The sequence below is a fragment of the Typopeltis vanoorti genome, chromosome 19 (assembly GCF_054136105.1).
Source record: "Typopeltis vanoorti isolate ZY-2024b chromosome 19, IOZ_Tvanoo_1.0, whole genome shotgun sequence".
NCBI lineage: Eukaryota > Metazoa > Arthropoda > Arachnida > Uropygi > Thelyphonidae > Typopeltis > Typopeltis vanoorti.
This window is the reverse complement of record NC_143567.1, coordinates 95,335,980-95,357,839: the sequence shown is the minus strand read 5'-3', so window position 1 is coordinate 95,357,839 and position 21,860 is coordinate 95,335,980. Positions and strand designations below refer to the sequence as shown.

The 21,860-nt window shown below is 37.2% G+C and overlaps 1 protein-coding gene across 1 annotated transcript in view; it reads right to left on the bottom strand.

Moving 5' to 3' along the window:
- LOC150096368 (methyltransferase-like protein 25B) overlaps positions 1-21,465 on the bottom strand; it is a 101,676-nt gene extending 80,211 nt beyond the window's left edge. The window contains exons 1-2 of the mRNA XM_090409042.1: positions 21,340-21,465; positions 12,914-13,026 (exon numbers count right to left, since the gene is read on the bottom strand). Of these exons, the coding sequence (XP_090265168.1) occupies positions 12,914-13,026; positions 21,340-21,465 (239 nt within the window). The remainder of the gene's footprint in view (positions 1-12,913; positions 13,027-21,339) is intronic.
- Between the last annotated feature and the right edge of the window lie 395 nt (positions 21,466-21,860).

The window sequence follows — 21,860 nt, the reverse complement described above, 5'->3', positions numbered from 1 at the left end:
CTATGTTGGCTTGGCTGGCAGTGCTTCATTTCAAGCTTAATCTTGTGCAATTTCTTCAATTTCTTTATCAGTGCTTCTGGCCATGATGACTGAAAGTGAGATATTAGATCTGATTTTTTAGTTTTCAGTGGCATCTGCAGTCTCGTTTTCCTCTATTCCAATGTGGCTGGGAATCCAGTAACTGAATATCAAAATTAAGAATCTTCACACTTTGTGCCACAGTTGTAGAATCTCAAAAACACTGGATGTGGACTGTACGGAGATGAGATGGCCTGTATAGAACTCAATGAGTCTGTATGAATCAATCACTTCTGGTAGCAGTTTTCTTTTATATGCACAAGCTGAATTGCATACAACTCTGCTGCATACTTACTGCAATTAACTAGAATCTGATTGGATATGATAAAAAAAAGTCAGGAAATACAGACACAGTGGCTTCATATCTTGAACCATCAGTATAGATCGGAAGGATATCAGAGTGTTCTGCTCTGTGTGCATTAAATAACTACATGTAGATGGATGATGGAGTATGATTCCTTAGTTTCCACAGTGAGAGGTTGCAGAATGAAGAACAAACTTGCAATGGAGGAATGCTATTATGATTGGAACAGGTAATATTGTCAATATTCATGCCAAAAGCTTGCATAATCTCTTTAACATGCATACCAAAGAAACTTAGGGTATTCTGACATGTGTGATATTGGGCCTCACAATGTAAATAAAAGACAACCATGTAGGATGCTCCGGAAGAGACTTTATTTTTAGGGCATAGTTAAGAGAACTGTTTCCATCTAAGTGATAGAGCCAGTTCATTTGCTTTAACATTGAGACATTGAGTGTGTGATGTGTGAAAGGCTCTGGAAACTATCCAATATACTTAGATGATGAATGAGATAAAACCACTGCAAACCATCCTACCTTGAAGGACAGACTCGAGATCCATACTCCACTTTGAATGTATAAGTGTACAATAGATGATGCAATGAAGAATGATCTATCTATCTAGATAAGTTGGCAGATGCCCTAAAAGAATACAGAGAAAAATGTAAGAGTAAGCTATGTATAAAAGTAATTAAATAAAACTCATGGGAAGACTTTGGAAAGAGTATGGAAAATAAATATCAGAAATGGAGGTGGAACAGCCTCCAGCAAATGTTCTGGAGGCTAATGAAAAACCTTACAAATGGGGGAAAGAGTACTGTAAAAGAAATCAAAGATGATAAAGGTCACATGAAAACTAAAGACGAGGATATCCTAGATGTCTGCAGTAATTATTTTGAAGGATTATTAAATATTATTATTATTATTATTATTCAGGCCAGGGCTGTGCCGTGCGGTTGTGCAGATTGTGCGCTGCACAAGGGTGCTTGAAAATAGGGGTGCCATTACACCACGGGAAATAATAAAAAAATATATATAAATTTTCTTATTCTTGAATTATATTGTACTATATAAATTACACAATTACAAATTATATTGAATGCAATAAAAATGAAATTTTAAATCAGTCAAATTATTATGAATTCTTAATAATCTAACATTTTTAACTTAATACATCACCAGTTTTATTATAATTTGTTTGAAGTGACACGTCATCAATATTACCACAGATTTAATTTCACAGAGTAAGAATCGACTCAGAGAAAATTGTATAAATATTCTCGATTGTTTATTATATTTTTAGTGGAAATTGTTAGTTTAAGACAGACCATGAATTCATTCTTACGCTGTGCTTTGCCCAGTATACTGTAGACAGGATGTGGGATAGAGGCAGCGTGCCTCACAGTGCTGCTTAATGAGGGCGCTCATTCAGCCATATTACGGCAACAAGATATTTTACAAAAATACAGCGTTTAGTTAACCAAATAAAAAAGGTGCCATTTCTCATTGACAGTTAAATATGTGCTTATTATATTTTATTAATAAAAAAATTATAGTCATATAATTTTTTTATGCTTGCCTGCAATAAACAATACGCCCTCCACAACAGCAACAACGATACTGCAGAAAAACGAAAACCAATTAGTTTTATCGTGTCATTGAATAAGGTTCACGGACATTTGCAGACTGTGTAATATATTTCTCAACAAATAGAGTAATTACAGACAACTGAGAATATAAACACTAACTAATGAATCATATCTTCCCTTCAACAGAAACTGCTGTATACACTCAAGCAAACCACGTGTTGCAGGTACAACATATGGTTTTGAAAGTTTATTATTCACTTGGTCAGACTATGATAAATTTAGTTTAATCCTTTATCCAAGTGTGTGCAAACATAGTTTGCGCCTGAAAGTATCTTCAGGACTGGGGTAAAGTGGTACAACATCGGGCGACTCCTTGCAAAGGTGGAGCAAGCTACCAACACTGCTATCTCAGTATCTCCCATAATGCAAAACACATGTCCTTGTAGATATGTATTATGTTATGCATTAAGGGAAGGGCCACTATCGAGACTAGTTTCCCCCTTTATTGAGATCTCTTCAGTGGGAGCCAGGCCCAAGTGGAGATACCAAGGCAGAAGCATTAGCAAGGTCATCTCCTCCTATAGGAGCTGCGAAACAGTGTGCCACCTTTTTATTAAATTACTCTGGATTTAGAGAAAGATGTTGAAAGTTTATTTTCACTTGGTCAGACTATGATAAACTTAGTTTAATCCTTTATCCATGTGTGTGCAAACATAGTTTGTGCCTGAAAGTATCTTCAGGATTGGGGTAAAGTGGCACAACACTGGGCGACTCCTTGCAAAGGTGGAGCAAGCTACCAACATTCCTATCTCAGTATCTCCCATAATGCAAAACACATCTCCTTGCAGATATGTATAATATTATGCATTAAGGGAAGGGCCATTACCCAGACTAGTTTCGACCTTTATTGAGGTCTCTTCAGTGGGAGCCAAGCCCAAGTCGAGATACCAAGGCAGAAGCATTAGCAAGGTCATCTCCTCCTATAAGAGCTGGAAGTGGCCCTTCCCTTAATGCATAAACATCACCAGAGTTAAAGATCGGTACTATCAACTTAAGAAGCCTGAATGGCAAAGAAATGGAACTAGCTGAGGAATTAGATAAGTACCAGATCGACATAATAGGGGTGACTGAAACAAAAAAGACAAAAACTGGTGAGATCTTTCTGAGCAATAAATACAAAATGTTATATTCAGGCAATGACAATCAAGAAAAAGAAGGAGTAGCCATAGTATTCAACACAAAATACGAGGCTAATCTTCTTGAATGGCAGTCAGTCTCAAGTAGAGTAATGTAGGCAAATATGAGAATGGGGAGCTGAACAATGAGACTTATTTGATTGTTACACAGAAGGTTCTACTAAGGTAGAAGTGGAGGAATTTTTTGAGGCTTTAGAAAAAGCAACTGACACAATGAAAAAGGAAAAGTTGGTCCTTGTTGGGGATCTAAATAGCAGAGTAGGAAATGATTGTGAGACATACAAAAATATTTTGGGAAAATTTGGAGAAAAGAGCAAAGCTAATAATAATGGCAAATATCTGTTGGATTTCTGCTCAGGACATGGAATGGTTATTACTAACACCATGTTCCAACATAAAAATGTGCACAAATTCACACGGAGAGAAGAGGCTAGGAATAAGAAAAGTCTCATTGACTATGTTATTGTTGATAGTGAAGTTTTCTCCCTGGTGCAGGACACCAGAGTGTACAGAGGATTTGAAATTGGAAGTGATCACTATTTAGTCTTGAGCAGGATAAAATTGAATTTCATATTGAAAAGAATAACATGTAAGAAAGTTTTAAAGCGAATAAAAGTTGACAACTGTAGACTAAAATACACAAAGATTATCCAAGAAAAAACAAAAGGGTTTGAGAACAGGAATCACACCTTGGAGATTCAGTGGTAAACTCTGAAGAAAACATTGATTGATTCTGCCAGAGAGGCATGTGGTGAGGTTGTCTGCAAGGATAAAAAATTCAGAACTCCCTGGTGGACACAGGAAGTTAAAGAGGCAGTGAAGGAAAAGAAGAAAACATATCAAAAGTTCCTATCAAATAAGTCAGCTTGTGCTCTTAGAGAATATAGTGACAAATGCAAGAATGCTAAACACTGTGTAAAACTAGCTAAACAAAAGTCATGGGAGGACTTTGGGAAGAATATATCAAGAAGGTGGCAAAATCTTCTGGAGGTTGTTGAAGAAGCTAAGGAATGGAGGAAAGAGTGCTGTAAAAGGAGTTAGAGATGATAAAGGTGACATGAAAATGGGAGAAAAAGATATCCTTGAAGTATGGAGTAATTACTTTGAAAAACTGCTAAATGAAACAAGCAGTGATGACAGCACAGTGGTAAAAAACACTGACCGGCATGCAGTCAGAAATACATATCCATACTTGAAGTAGAAAAAGCCATCAAAGGCTTGAAATGTGGAAAGGCAGCAGGAGTAGATGATAATCGACCAGAAATGCTGAAGTATGGTGGTATAAGAGTCTTACAGTGGCTGCACTGCATAGTTCATAAAGCCTGGACAGAGGGACGAATTCCCGATGATTGGAGTAGAGCTCTCATAGTACCCATATATAAAAAAGGGAAATAAAGCTGAATGTGAGAATTACAGAGGTATTTCCCTACTGAATGTTCCTGGCAAGATCTATGCAAGTATACTTGAGAAACGGTTGAGAAGAATTGTGGAAGAAAAGCTTGGTGAAGAACAAGCTGGAATCAGGCCAAATAGAGGCTGTCAGGATCAGATCTTTCCTTTACGACAAATAGGAGAGAAAGTATGGAAATATAACAAAGATCTGTATTTAGGTTTTGTCGATTTGGAAAAGGCATATGGTGCCAAGAGAGAAGCTATTCAATATGCTGCTGCAGTTATATGGTGTCGAGGGGGCATTATATCAAGCAATACTTAGTCTTTATTTGAGTTGTGAGTCAGCAGTTAGAATTGAAGGAAGTACAGGAAGATGGTTTAATGTTAAATCTGGTGTGAAACAAGGATGTATATTATCCCCTCTGTTATTCATTATCTATATGGATCACATTATGAAGGAAAGTGGTATTAAACATGATATCAAAATTAGAGATGTTAATGTCAGCTCTTTGCTTTATGCGGATGATGTTATACTTCTAGATAAATCCGCTACAAGTCTGCAAGATTCCCTGACTAAATTGAATAACTGTTGTAATAGATATGGTATGAAAGTCAGCACTAAAAAGACAAAGACAATGAAAATAGGTAGAATCATTGAAAATGTCAACTGTGTTGTGAATGGAGAACCCGTGGAACAAAGTAAAACATTTCAGCTACTTAGGCACGATTTTTACTGAAGAAGGTAAATTAAATATGGAAATAGACAACAGAATCAGCAAAGCTGGTGTAGTGGTAAATCAATTGAATAAATTCATAAGGAATAAGAGAGAAATTAGTCGGAACACTAAATTAGCTGTATACAAGTCAGTGTTCAAACCAGTTTTAACTTATGGATCTGAGAGTTGGGTCAGAAGTAAAACACTTGACCAAAGACTAGAGACTGCAGATATGAGAGTCGTAAGAAAGATTATAGGCATGAACAGATGGCATCAATGGCAATATCATATTAAAAACGAGGATATTAGGAAAGAACTTGACATTGTCAGCATCCAGGAATGTGTTAGCAGAGCTAATCTCAGGTGGTATGGTCACTTAAACAGAATGGGCGAGGAAAGATTAGCAAAACAAGTGTTCTCTGCCAAGTTGGCAGCAAAATGACCCAGAGGAAGACCAAGATATAGGTGGATTGATACGGTACAAAGTGCCTTAGCCGATAGAAATATAAGATCTGATAATGTTGGAGTCTTGACAAGTGACAGACTGATTTGGAGGAAAATTGTAGATAGGAAGTTAGTAATGATGTAATTTTTTTCATGTAGTACTATCATATCCTGTTCACCCCCCTTGATGGTACATGGCAGGAATTTGATGATGATGATGATGATGAACATTTTTGAAAATTTTTTTTATTAAAAATTCCTTATTAATGAATTTCAGTGATTACAATGTTCTGCTATTGTTAAATAAAATTTATTTTTATGTATGCATGTAAACTGTTTTGTACTTTTCACAAAGTAAAATTTTTCATGGGGGCGCTGAAAACATTTTGGACAAGGGTGCCTCCTAGCCACGGCACGGCACTGATTCAGGTCTTCATGATATCAAAAAGACTCATCGTGGGAGGTCCTTCTTAGGAAACACAAAGTATATCATACTACTCCTTGAACTCAATGACCGTTCTTGCTCTAACCACTCTCTCAGGCAATGCATTCCATGGTTCAAGCACCCTCCATGCAAAGAAACTACTGCTCACCCTCTTGCTCACAGCTTCCTTTTGTAACTTCCAGGGAAGCCCTTATCATCGCTCCTTCCCGCCATTCCAACAAGTGAAAGAACTCTCAATGTCTATCCTGTAACTGCCTCTCAACTGTTTGAAAGTCTTCATCATATCTCACCACTCCTTCTATCCACCAAACTCTGCAGTACACATTCCCTCAGTCGATCCTCATAACTGACATTGTACAGTTCTGAAACCATCTTTGTTATCTGTCTCTGTACCCTTTCCACAGTTAATTTATCCCTTTCAAATTCTGGGGACCAAATTTGAGAACAATAGTCTAAGTGTGGTCTGATCAGGGTCTTATACAATGGAACGATAACTCTTTTATCTCTGCAGGTCAGCATCCTTCTCAGTGTTGCAGCAATCCTCTGAGTTACCTTCACCACCTCTGCGATATGCTCCCTGAATTTCAGATTTCTATCAATCATCGTCCCCAGATCTCTTGTCTCCCCTACTTCCTCCCATCATGTATGCATTATCCCATAGATGGATCCCAAACCTCAAGACTTTACATTTTGCTGTATTGAAGCGACACCCCCATTCATTTGCCCATCTGCCTAGTTTATTCAAATCCTCTTGCAGGGCTGCCACATCTGCACTATTACTGATAACCCTTCCCAGCTTCACATCATCCACAAACAACTGAATGTCCCCTTGCAATCCATTGACAATATCATTGATATAAAGATTGAACAATACTGAGCCCTGTGGAACCCCACTTGTAACCTTCTGCTTCCTTGATACTGCCCAATTGTCTATGATGGGATTGGCTGTCTGATACCATTAGACAGCCAATCCTGAATCCATTTGACTAAACTGACATTTAAACATATGTGCTGCAACCTAAATATCAGCTTATCATGTGGCATCCTATCAAATGCCTTTGCAAAATCCAAAAAAATGAGAGTACATGCCTTTCCCCTCATCAACTGCTCTTGATTACTTTATTATAAAAGGCAATCATATTACTAAAGCAAGAGCACCCCATTAACAAAACCATGTTGATTCTCACAGATAACATTATCCTCATCTGCCCAACAGTGTACACAGTCCCTCACTAATTTCTCCAAGACCTTAACGACTACTGATGACACACAAACTGGCCTATAATTAGATACTTCCAGTCTGCTACCACTCTTGTGCACTGGCATTATCTTACCTTCCATTCCTTGGGTAACCAGACTTTCATTGAAGAGCCAGGTCAACGGAGCTGTCAGTTCTTTAGCACATTCTCTCAAAACCCATGGTGAAATACCATCCTGTCCCACAGCTTTACTGATATCCAGAGTACTCAGTATTTGGAATACACTCTCCTCTTGCACCTCTAAACCCACCCTATCCCTCTAGTATTAAAACCTTCTTCTCCAGGATGAAACATTCCAATAAAGTGCTCATTGAAAAATTCCACTATGTCCTCTGCATCAGTCGCTCTATTCACATTTTTATCCCGCAATGTCATTCTTCCACAATCATTTCTCCTCCTACTGGCCACATAGCTAAAAAATTCCCTAGGATTTTTTTGGATCTTAGTGCCAATCTCTTCTCTCGTATTCCAGTTTTGCCTTGCTCACCATACTAGTCACTCTCCTGGCCTGCAGTTCCTGTTTGATATTGTTTGTCATCCACTTTACATCAAATTGTGTCTGCTTCTTCACTCGTGGAATACAGCTTACTATTGCTGCTAACAAATATTCCTTCACAATTTCACAAGCACTAATGATATCCTGGCCTTCCAATTCTGCCGTCCATGGAACTGCCACTAGGGCAAATGGTCACTCTCTCCAACTGGTGGGAGAGATGTCATCTCACTTATTATCAGCTCTTCTGACGCTATGACCAAATCCCAAACTCTTGAACCTCTTGTTCCCTCTATTACATGTTGCTTAAGACTTGTCCCTCAAGAATTCTAGAAATTCCATCCCCTTATGACTACATGCATTTTCCTCTTCCCAGCTTATACTGCTATAGTTAAAATCTCCCATAATAATCATCATTCTTCTTGCACTTGACAAGCTCAACTGCCTAAACATCTCCTGCTCCCCACCCTCTGTGCTCCTTGGTTTGTAGCAACAACCCACTAAATATTCTGTCTTGGCCGCTTCTACCTCACACCATACGCTTTCAAAACCATTAGTGTCACTGCCTTCCAAAGCCTCCACTCTTAGAGGAAATAAGTCATCACTCATCATAAGCAGTACTCCACCACCACATCTTCCTTTCCTACCCTGCCAAAAATGCTGTTCCCTGCTACTTCAATTCCTGTTATTATATCATACTCTATCAACCACGTCTCAGAAATCCAAATAATCTTTGGCCAGGCTGATGCTATCAGCGCCGCCAATTCATCTCCTTTATTTCAGATACTCCTGGCATTAGTATAAAGCATAAAAATGTCACTGTTCTATACCTATCATTATTCCCTCTCGACCTCACTGGACTCAGTGTTACCTGATGTCATCCCCCTTTCCCCCATTCCCACAAGAGGCCACCACCTGCTACCATCCACACTGGGAATTCCAGTTTCCCTGCACCGACACACTGACTGATTCAGAAAACAGCAATCTCTCCAGATGCCTTCGTCCTTCCTCATTCAAATGCAAGCAGTCTCTCGCATACAGTTCTCTTCTGTCCTCAAATGCCCTCCAAGCATCCACATATTCCAATCCTCTCTTCTGACACATTCTGGCTATTATGCTATTCAGCATTACTGCTCTTCTGCTCAGCTCGTACCTGGGCAACACACATAATCTTTCCTCTCTGCATTTTCTTTTGAACAACCTCAAGCAAGAATCTCAGCTCTCTTGCCACCCGATTTCCACTGCCTCTCAAGTCATTCGTGCCCACCATCACAATCATTTCATTCATCCTTTCACTCCTCTTAATTGCCATAGCCACACTTTCTATCGTCCCTCCAGGCAAACACTCTGGTATCCTATCTTGCACACCACGGATCATCGAGTCTCCATACATCACACCTTTTACCATTCTATTCCTTGATTGCTCACCTGCATCCCTCACTCTCTCTCTCTCTCTCTCTCTCTTTCTCCTAACTCTTTCTCTCTGTGTTCCCCTACTTACCTGCTGTCCTGGTATCACTCTATCCCTGGCTCCAGCACTCCCTCGCATTCTTCTCATTTCCTCTCTTTGACTGCTTCCATCCCCCCCTTTCTATCATTCCCATAATTCTCTCTTCTACTGTTTCTATTCTCTCCTCTTCTATCATTCCCTCTTCTGCTCCTATTCTCTGCTCTTCTAGCACTACCATACCTCTCTCTCATTCTCTCTCTCCTACTGTTTCTATTCTCTCCTCTTCTATCATTCTCATAACTCTCTCTCTCACCCCCTCTCTTCTACTGTTTCTATTCTCTCTTCTTCTATCATTGCCATACTCTCTCTCTCATTCCCTCTTCTACTGCTCCTATTCTCTATTCTCTCCTCTTCTAGCATTTCCATCCCTCTCTCTCATTCCCTCTCTGCTACTGTTTCTATTCTCTCCTCTTCTAGCATTTCCATCCCTCTCTCTCATTCCCTCTCTGCTACTGTTTCTATTCTCTCCTCTTCTATCATTACCAAAATTCTCTCTCACTCCTACTCTGATTCACCTTGCATTCATCTCTACCATTCTCCTAATCTCATCTTTCATACTTCTCATCTTGTTCACAAGACATTCCACCTCCTCTTTCAGCTCATCTATCCCTCTCTGCAAGTCAATCACTGCCCAATCAAGACCATCTCCGAAAACTTCACAGTCATTCAAGCCTTCCACTCTCTTGATTCTATTTTCTCATTCATATTTCGCTCGTCATTCTCTCCTATCATTACTCATCTCCCGACATTCATTTCCCATCCCTGATGCCACCAGGTCGGTTATCCAAATATCTAATTCATTGAATTCCTCCTATTGCCTACATTTTGCGCATATACGCACTCCCCTTTCTCTCACCCACCACATATCTAATTCCCGGTATGCATACATGCCACAAAGTCCTTTATTATGCTACGTATAATAGAGTCCTTAAATGGCAGAGGACTTCGTGACATGCCATTTGTGACTGCAGCTGCGGCTGCCATCATTCCTTACTGCTGAGGAACTACTAAACTAAATGCTAAATATATATAAACACTATATTATATATATATAAATATAAACCCTATATTCAACTATACTAAATAGTGAAAACTTATCTTCTCTTCCATCGCAGATGCTGCTGACTGTGACCTCGCCTTCTCGGTAACTCAAAAAAATAATGCAATATATAACAATGAAACTCCAAAAGCAGAAACATTGAAGAACACTTGTGTTACTAAGGAAAAAATGTAGCACAATTCACAAAAGAATTCACACCACACACCATTTAAAAAACACTTCAAAATGAAAATGAAACAAAAATGAAACAAGCAGTGACAGAACCATACTAGAAAATTTTCAAGAGGAATGCAAAGAGGCATATAGATCAATACTTGAGGTAGGAAAAGCCATCAAAAATTTGAAATGTGGAAAGGGCAGTTGATATTCGATGATATTCGAATATCGTCGAATATCAACTGGTCGAATATCATTCTGGTAGATGATATTCGACCAGAAATGCTGAAGTATTGCTCTACTCTGGATGACTGGAGTAGAACAATCATAGTACTCACCTATAAAAAAAAGGTAATAGAACTGAAACAGAGAAATTTCTCTGCTACTACTATGTGTTTCAGGTAAGATTTATGCAAGCACACTTGAGAAGAAGTTACAAAAAATTGTGGAAGATAAATTTGGAAAAGAATGTGCTACATTATGGCCAGAGGTTGTCATGATCAGATTTTCACTTTACAACAAATAGTTGAGAAATCATAAGAATATGACAAAGAACTGTACTTAAGCATAGTGGATCTGGAAAAGGCATAGGACAAGGTGACTCAAGAAAAGCTTTTCAAAACACTACAATTATATGGGGTATATGGAACATTATACAAATCAATACATGCTCTATATTTAAGTTTTAAGTCAGCAGTTAGAACTTAAGTAAATACAGGGAGATGATTTCATGTAAAACCAGAGGTAAGACAAGGATGCGTATTGCAACTGTTATTCATCATTTACATGGATTATTGCATTATGAAAGAAAGTGGCATTAAACCTGATATTAGAATTGGAGATATCAAACTTAGCACTTTGCTTTAAGCAGATAATGTTGTACCCCAAAATGCATCCAATACAAGTCTCCAGGATTCTTTAACTAAATTGCTCACTAGCAGAAAATCATGGCATGAAAATCGGCAATAAAAAGTCCAAAACTATGAAACTAGGTAGGAACATAGAAAACTTCAACTGCATTTTGAATGGAGAATCTGATCGCGACAACCTCTGGCCTTAATGCGGATATTCTCCAAAAAGTAGTACCGCATGGACATAATTTGCATTACTGAGACAAAGACAAAAACAGGTGAAATCTTACTAAATAAGCATAGGATGTTATATTCTGGCAATGATTATCAAGAAAAAGAAGGAGTAGAAATGACATTCAACACCAAACATGAAGATAACTTCTTGATTGGAAGTCAGTTTTAAGTCGAATTATGTAGGCAAATGGTTTTTAGTGAAGATGGCAAGTTAAATCTAGAAAGACAACAGAATAAGCCAAGCTGGTATGGTGGGTAGCCAGCACAATAAATTTATATGGAATAAGAGTGAAATTAGCCAAAACACCAAACTAGCAGTATATATACAAGACAGTTCAAACCACTTTAAGCTATGGATCTGAGAGTCGGATTAGAAATAAAGCACTTGATCAAAGACTAGAGACCACAGATATAAGAGTTCTGAGAAAAATTAGGGGACCAAACAGATGGTGGAAATGGCAAAATCATATTAAAAATGAAGATATTAGAAAGGAACTTGTTGTTAGCATTCAAGAATGTGTTAGCTGAGAGCTAATCTAAGATGGTATGGCGACTTAAATAGAATGGATGAGGAAAGGTTTGAAAACAGGCAATTGATGCCAAGATGGCAGGAAAGAGACCCAGAGGAAGAAGGTTTAGATGGACTGATTCGGTGCTTTTGAAGTACAAAATATTAGATATGACAATATTGGAGTGCTGACAAGTAATAGACTAATTTGGAGGATAATGAATGATAGATTAATAATAAGGTAAACTTAATCATGCAGTGCTTCATAATAACCTGAACACCCCCTTGAGGGTACCATGTCAGAAAATTGATAATGCCTTTTGCTTACTGGTAGTAATATGAACCAACATAATATTGCTATCACATATAAAACAGCTTGGTCACAAACTCTCAAAATGAGAGCATAACTGGTACACTACTGATTTTCCATTATCTATAAATGTATTAAAAAATAGAAGCTGTGTACTTACAGATGCATGCTGAGTACATTGAATGAATATTCATATACAAATAAGTGAATATTAATTTGAAACAGCATATATATCTCTTGAATATTATCATGAAAATCTGAAAGTTCATACAAGAAACGACAACCAAAATAAAATATGAATTAATCAATACTGCTAAACAAAATAGGCAGCTTGTCATACATTTTCAGAAAAATGCTTCAAACACTTACTGAAATGGCTCTTGTATATTAAGCAAGTTGGAAATGTCCAATGGCTCCAGTTCATTAAGAAACTTTTTCCACGAATTTGGTAATTTGTTCCAATGATCCCCACTAAAAAAATCCTGAAAAGAAATACAGATGAAAAAAATATTTTTATGAATTAGATTTAGAGCAGCTATGCAATACTGAGAAAAATTAACTGTATTATCTGAAACAAGATAATTTGCCTTGAACATGATAAAGATCAGTCAATTATGAACATAAAAAGACCTGTCGTGTAGAAAGTTTTACTGCTGAGTTATAAAGTATATTATTATACTTGACAAGCAATTATATTTTGTTTTAATCCTTTACCCAACTGTAAGCAAACGTTTACACATGAAGTATCTTCACAACTAGTCTATTTGTATACAGAGGTTGTTGACTTCACATCAATTGCTTCAGCATCCCATAATGCTAAACATTATAGAAATAACATTTTTGTAAATATTATGGGATTATTATTATTTTTTTTATTATTCAGGCCTCCATGGAGTCAAAAGACTCATCGTGGGAGGTCCTTCCTAAGAAACACAAAATCTATCAAGACTCATTGAGGGGAGGTCCCCCCCCTAAGAAACACAGTCTATCATACCACTCCTTGAACTCATTGATCGTTCTTGCTCTCACCACTCCATCAGGCAATACATTCCATGGTTCAACCACCCTCCATGCAAAGAAACCACTCCTCACCCTCTTGCTCACAGCTTCCTTTTGTAACTTCCAGGGAAGCCCTTGTCATCGCTCCTTCCCGCCATTCCAACAAGTGAAAGAACTCCCAATGTCTATCCTGTAACTGCCTCTCAACTGTTTAAAAGTCTTGATCATATCTCACCACTCCTTCTTCTATCCACCAAACTCTGCAGTACACATTCCCTCAGTCGATCCTCATAACTGACATTGTACAGTTCTGAAACCATCTTTGTTATCTGTCTCTGTACCCTTTCTACAGTTAATTTAACCCTTTCAAATTCTGGGGACCAAATTTGAGAACAATAGTCTAAGTGTGGTCTGATCAGGGTCTTATACAATGGAACGATAACTCTTTTATCTCTGCAGGTCAGCATCCTTCTCATTATTGCAGCAATCCTCTGTGTTACCTTTTATCTTCGCTACCGTTGCAATATGTCCCCTCAATTTCAGGTTTCCATCAATCATCAACCCCAGATCTCTTGTCTCCCCTACTTCCTCCAGTATAACTCCTCCAATAGAGTATGCAGTGTCCCATCAATGTTTCCCAACTCTCAAGACCTTACATTTTGCTGCATTAAACCGACACCTCCATTCATTTGCCCATCTATCTAGCTTATTCAAATCCTCTTGCAGGGCTGCCGCATCTGCACTATTACTAATAATAATTCCCAGCTTCGCATCATCTGCAAACAACTGAATATCCCCTTGCAATCCACTGATAATGACATTGATATAAAGGTTAAGCAATATAGGTCCCAGTACTGAGTCCTGTGGGACCCCACTTGTAATCCTCTGCTTCCTTGAAACTGCCCCACCATACACAACTCTCTGATACCTATTGGGCAGCCAATCCTGAATCCAGTTGACCAATCTGACATCCAGACCCATGTGCTGCAACTTAAATATCAGCTTATCATGTGGCACCCTGTCAAATGCCTTCGCTAAATCTAGGAAAATGGCAGTATATGCCTTTCCCTCATCTAATGCTCTTGTAACTTTATCATAAAAGGCTAGCATATTGTTAAAACAAGAGCGCCCCTTAAGAAATCCATGTCGACTCTCGCAGATAACATTACCCTCATCTACCCAATGCTGTATATGGTCCCCTAATTTCTCCAAGATCTTAACAACTACTGATGACACACAAACTGGCCTATAATTAGACACTTCCAGTCTGCTACTGCCCTTCCTTCCATCTTCCTACCTTCCTTCCATTCCATGGGCACCTTTCCAGCAGCCAGACTTTCATTGAAAAGCCAGGTCAAAGGCACTGTCAGTTCCCTAGCATATTCTCTCAAAATTCGTGGTGAAATCCCATCCAGTCCCACAGCTTTACTGACATCCAGCATACTCAGTATTTGAAACACACTCTCCTCCTGTACCTCTAAACCTTGAACCTGCCCTATCCCTTTAGCATTAAAATGGACTCCTCCAGGATGAAATACTCCAATAAAGTGTTCATTGAACAATTCTACTATGTCCGCTGCATCAGTCACTCTATTCCCATTTTTATCCCACAATATCATTCTTGCACAGTCATTTCTGCTCTACTGGCCACATATGTAAGAAATTCCCTAGGATTTTCTTTGGATCTTAGGGCTAATCTCCTCTCATATTCCAGTTTCGTCTTCCTTACCACACTAGTCACTCTTCTGGCCTGTGTCTTATACTCTTCATGCATCTTCTCTTCTCCTGTCTCCTTATATCTCTCTTCAACAGCCTCTTTTTCGCATGCAATTCCTGTTTAATATTGTTTGTCATCCACTTTACTCCAAATTGTGTCCTCTTGTTCACCCGTGGTATGCAACTTACCATTGCTGCTAACAAATATTTTTTCATAATTTCCCACGCACTAATGATATCCTAGCCTTCCAATTCCTCCCTCCATGAAACTTCCCCAAGTTGACGTCTAAGACTCTTATAATTACCTGCCTTATAATTCCACATATCTTCCCATCTCTTTGATAATCCTGCATGTCTATTCATTTTCCAAGTCAAAACCATATGGTCACTCTCTCCAACTGGTGGGAGAGATGTCATCTCAGTTATTATTAACTCTTCTGATGCTATAACCAAACCAAATCCAAATCCATTATTATGAACAATAATGCTTCCAATGATGAAACAAGGATTGAATCTAATCTTGATAGTGACTCATCCCCTCATGTTTTTGTATTATGGGATACTGAGGCAAATGATATGAAGTCAACAGCCACAATATACAAGTGGACTAGTTGTGAAGCTATATCACGTACAAACTCTGCTTACATAAGCGTTGCTTGGGAAAAGGATTAAAAATAAGAATATAATTTCTTGTCAAGTATCATATAAAATACTTTATTTCCAATATTTGACCAATAAAGCAGTTGCATCTTGGTAAAGAAGCTTGTATTGAAGAATATACTGACAAGCAGAGTGTTATCATTGATCTTGATAAGACTTTGATATGACCACATCTGGATTACTGTATACAGGCCTGATCAGTTGGGTTTCTCTGGAGGAGGATGCAGTGGAAAGGATCTTAGTCATTCACCTCTAGATCTAAGTGATCTGTCAAATGCTTCATATGATAACAAATCGCAAAGTTGTGAGTTGCAGAAGATGGCTGATAAGCAGAAAGATGCAGAGAAAATATTTCAGTGTCTAGAGGGACAGAGGCCACTCTGGAAACTGAATAAGAGTGTGGCCAGCAAAGTGTGAGGACTGAGGGCTAAATATTTCATTTGGAGAGTGGTGAATGAGTGGAATAGGTTGGACAAGCACAATAGATATTGTGTGGATAGTTGTGGTCGCCCGTGATGAGTCTTTGGACTTCACAGAGATAAAATAATAAATAATAATAATCAAGGTATATGACAGAAACATTAAGTGACTGAGAGTTTCATAGGACTGATGAAGAGGACATTTTTCAGCTTTTGGATAGAGAAAGCCAAATACTGAAACAATAAACACTGAGAGAAGTACGAAAATATGCAGATCACATAATAGCATATTTTAAGATCATTCAACATTCTAAGATGTAGAAATGCACACCAACTAATGCAAGGTACCCTACCATTGTTGTGAAAATCTTAAAATGAAACTGTGACAGCTGTGAATGAGTGGAATAGGTTGGACAAGCACAATAGATATTGTGTGGATAATTGTGGTCTCCGGTGATGAGTCTTTGGACTTTACAGAGATAAAATAATAAATAATAATAATCAAGGTATATGATAGAAACATTAAGTGACTGAGAGTTTCATAGGACTGATGCAGAGGACATTTTTCAACTTTTGGATAGAGAAAGCCAAATACTGAAACAATAAACACTGAGAGAAGTACGAAAATATGCAGATCACATAATAGCAAATTTCAAGATCATTCAACATTCTAAGATGTAGAAATGCACACCAACTAATGCAAGGTACCTTACCATTGTTGCGAAAATCTTAAAATGAAACTGTGACAGCTGCAAAAGAAAATACTCCTTATAAATTATTATATATAGTCATTTTGCACACCTAAGTGCATAATATTTAACTATTTCTCTCATTATTTTGAATCAATGACATCTAATAAGAGATTTTTCACTTAATATATTAAATGGAACTCTGTTACACAAATTAAAACATATGGGGATGGATATAACACTGGTTATGTGGATAAGATGGTGGATGCTAGACAGATATCAAAAAGTGGTATATGAAAGGGCAGAATCAAGGTGAAAACAGGTGATTAGTGGTGCAGACCACTCACCATCTTGTCACTTGCTCAATCTACTCAATCTTCTTGACTGCTTTCTCATCCCTAAGAAACCGAAGGAACAAGACTTGAGCACTTGAATAATCCAGATGTGGACATATCAAGGCCTTACAAACAGGAATAACAACCTTCTTATCTCTACTTGTTGATGTGTTCTTCAATAGCCAAGTAACCTTATAGGCTCCCTTAGCAACATGTCCTCTAAACTTTTTTCTTTCGTCTACCATTCCCCCCCTAAATATATAGCTTCATCTATTTTCTTGAGTAGAGTGCCATCAATGTGATCCACAGCTTGAATCTATTTATCGCAAAATGCATAACTTTACATTTCTCCACATTAAACTGACACCCATTATTTTTTGCTCATACTGACACCTATTTAAATCATCCTGCAAGCTCTTCATCCCAGAAATAGTTAATCGCCTTCATTAACTTACTCTGTCTAATTTTGCACTATCAGCAAACAACTAAATATTTCCTTTCATGTTATTTCCTATATCATTTATGTACAAATTAAATAGCAATGATCCCAGCATCAAACCTTGCAGCACACCACTAATCACTTGTTTACGCTTAGATTTTGCCATTCCATATATCTGTCCAGGAGTCACCCTCTTATCCACTTAACCAGTGTCATATCCATCCCCAGTTCTAATATGCATAACACAGTTCCATGTGATATTGTCAAATGCTTCTTGAAAATCCAGCAGAATCATCATGTAGCCATTATGTTTATCCAACTTTACAATTACTCCATTATAAAAAGACAGTAAATTACTAAGGCATGACTAACCTTCACAAAGCCATGTTGCCCCTCATACAGTATCATATTTTTATCCACCCATTCCTCAATTCTCTTTTTTGACCAATTTTTCCAGTACTTTTACCACCATGCCTAAAATACTGAGTAATCTATAATTTGCTACTGCAGTCTTAGAATCTTCCTTATGCAAGGGAATTATTCTGCACTCTTTCCACTCCTTTGGAACTCTACCAGAGCTAGACTGAGCCTAGTCAGATACTTTATCAGTTCCCTTGCACATTCTCACAAAACCCGAGCTGATATCCCATCTAATCCCACAATGGTATTCACATTGAAAATCTGCAATATCCTAAGAACTTAAAATTCATTCACCTCTGTTTCCACATTAGCATCTGTCGCAAATGTTAAAGCAATAACCTGACTAAGATGATATACCCTTGCAAAATGGTCACTCAGTAACTCAACTTTTTTTTTTACCTGCTTCTGTCAACTTTAAGATCACTCATTAAGGTTAATCTTGCATAGTCATTCTTCCTCTTACCACTTTATTATAATAATAATCATAATAATTAATTTTGGACTGTGATATAATCAAATAAATGTGCACAGATTTAATTGCCTGAATTTCTTGGCTGAGAAAGTGAGGGAGAGAGAATCAAAAGCCAAAGTGATGAAAATGGCAACTAGTCTGTTAAGCACTTCCTGTGAACAGTAGAGACTGAAGGTTTGTGGATTGCAAAGTCTAGATAATATACAAAAAAAGGAGAGGAAATGATGCAAAAAGGATTTAATTAAGGGATTTTATAGAGTAGATGTTAAAGATGTTACAGAACAGGATAATAGGAAGAAAAAGGGGTCACCTCTTGTCCTGAAATTTGTGTAAGCATGCTTTAGCAAATGGTATAAAGGATTCGGTTTTTGTTTGGAGAGTGCAAATGAGTTAAACAAGTTGCCAGATTCAGTTTAGGATGTTTTGTCAGTGAATGAGTTTAAGGAGAGGAATAAATAGGTATTATGTAAATAATGATTAATGCTGCCCTCCCATGAATCTTTGAACTCCATGAAGTTGATCTGTATAATAATAGTAACAATAATATTTTAATTTATTTTGTGAAAAAAAAAAAAATTAAATACCAACAATATATACATAAAATCAATAAAGAAATTTTAGCCCACCCACCATAAGACTGTACTATAGGTTTACATAAAAACCTTCTGTGGATGAGAGCCACATTAAAAAAATAAATAAAAAAAAAAGCAAGCTCACTGTAATGAAAGAAACCCATATTCCCAATAAAAACAGTATACTTTTTCACAGCTTTAACATCTGCTTCATTGTTGACTGTGGTATTTCCTGTCACGCATCTAGGATGTTAGGTTCAAAATGATTTTGTTTTTAAACTGTACTATAAAATGAAATCATATCCCATGCAGCTAGGATCAAAAATCAGATATTACTAAGTATATGATGATCATTTTAATTAAGCATCTTCTTATAACATCTCATAAGATGTCTTTCTACTCATATAGCTTCCTTGAAAAGATTCTCATGTTTTGTAAACATGAAAGTATGAGTTCTCAATCCAAGCTTTAAAATTTTTTTATTTATTTACTACTTGTGTAGTCTGTAATGCAGGAAGATTTAGAATGGCAGTGTTTGTGGATTGGAACACATGATATAACTCTGATTTAGGATGCAGACATTTATAAGGATATCAAATGAATGCTTAACTGGTCATATTTGGTATTTTAGTTGACTAGTTGGAGATAGCATATCAACTCTCTACCCGAAAGACGGAAAGTTCAAATTCCACTGTGGATGTTTAGGAATGTCTTTAGGCAACAGATAATTTTCAATGCAAGTGTCTTTGTTTTTTTTTTGTTTTGTTTTGTTTTGTTTTGTGAAAGGAAACAAACTTGGATTTGTTTCCTTTCACAAAAACAAATTTGTGGCCAAACTCTTAGTGACACCATGAGTTAGCAAGCAAAAAAGCTATTTCTTAGTATATTAAAACAATCTTTATTAGGCATAATAAACCCTGGGGTTGCATTTATATTTACAATGGTCAATTTTAATGAAAGCAATTCTTAATTCAGATTACGTAACACCTCCAAGGAGTCCCAGGACTCATCAAGGGAGGATGCTCTGCTCTGCAACTCTCTGTCTCCACCATGATGGTTAATAAATACAATAAGTATATGTTATTTTTAATAAAGACTATTATTATAATATAATAACTCTTTGGTGATGGCATGTTAAAGTTTATTTGGAGCATTCTGAACATGCATAATTTCAGAGTAGCATTATATGAAGCACATTTGGCCAACATGATTCTGTACAACCTGCAGTATGATATTATCATCTCCCTAGCACTCAGACTTCAGAATAACATCTAATAAATTTAGAAGCTTTTCAAGCAAGGTCACTTGATCTCTGCAAGTGTTGGCCAAATTTGCCTCATATAATGCATGCTCAGAATGCTCCAAATAAACTTCAGGGACATGCCATAACTAATACCACATAACAAATGTGGTATTAGTGCAAATGGTTCATTACCCTTGAAATTTAAAAATTTTTCTTGCTATTTCTTACTTTTGTAATATTACAGAACCCAAAAAGCTTGGCACTCTTTAGTAGTTTTGGGTTGCTCGGTAATATTCCAAAATAAAAAAAAAATAATAAAAAAAAACTGCATGAAAATGTGATGGACATGATGTTTAGGGCCTCCCTCGATGAGTCTAAGGACTCTTTGGAGTCGCCCGTAATAATAATAATAATAATATTAAATTAAGGGGATAAAAATTTTATCCCCTTAATTTAATTAACTTCACCAGAAAAAAATAGCCGTTTGGCTGTTCATCTTAGTAATAATAATAATCTTTTTAAATCTACTCTGCACTAATACCACTACCGGCCAAAATAAGTGAACACAAATTAGTTCTACTAAGATGTCCAAAGAATCAGTGTCAATACTAGTCGGTAATATATGAAAAGGAACAATATAACTCATTTGACAAGGCACAGAATTAGCAGAACACCTGATGTCAAAGAAGTTATAACTAACGGAGGGTTAGTTATTACACACTAATGTTAAAATAGATGCTAAATCGTTGCCCTCCTGCACTGGCCGTGTTTTTGTCCTGCTCACTTACTGATAATTTGCATATATTAATTTCAGGGTACAGACATACTTACTAAAACATAAGAGTCGATTAGCCATGAAAAATGTGAAATAAGTGTAATTATCTGCTCCACTCTACTTTTAATTCCATTCACTGTTGCACCACAACAAATTGTGCACCCATCGCCAACACTGGACATCACGACTGCTAACGATATTACGATAGCCGAAAACAAACAATAATAATATATATAATACACAAAAATAAGGAGAGGGGAGTCAACTAAGAGTTGCCAACCCCGTTTTATCTTTCTTTCTTTCTTTTTTTTTTTTTAAGCACCTGAATATTTTCAGAGAGAAACAGAATGAATGAATAAATAAATGCTTAAAACACACAGGTTAGGAAAGCAGGCATAGGAATAAAGAAAGAAATTGGGAAATTTCGGAGGAGAAGCTACATTATGCTTCAAAATGATGGGAACAAGACTTAATTCTGGATTTGGAAGACTGAAGGGACACATTCCGCTCATCGATTCTTCCTATGAGCTTTTTCAATTGATGGTGAGTTCGCCAACCTTATATGATGATAACAGGG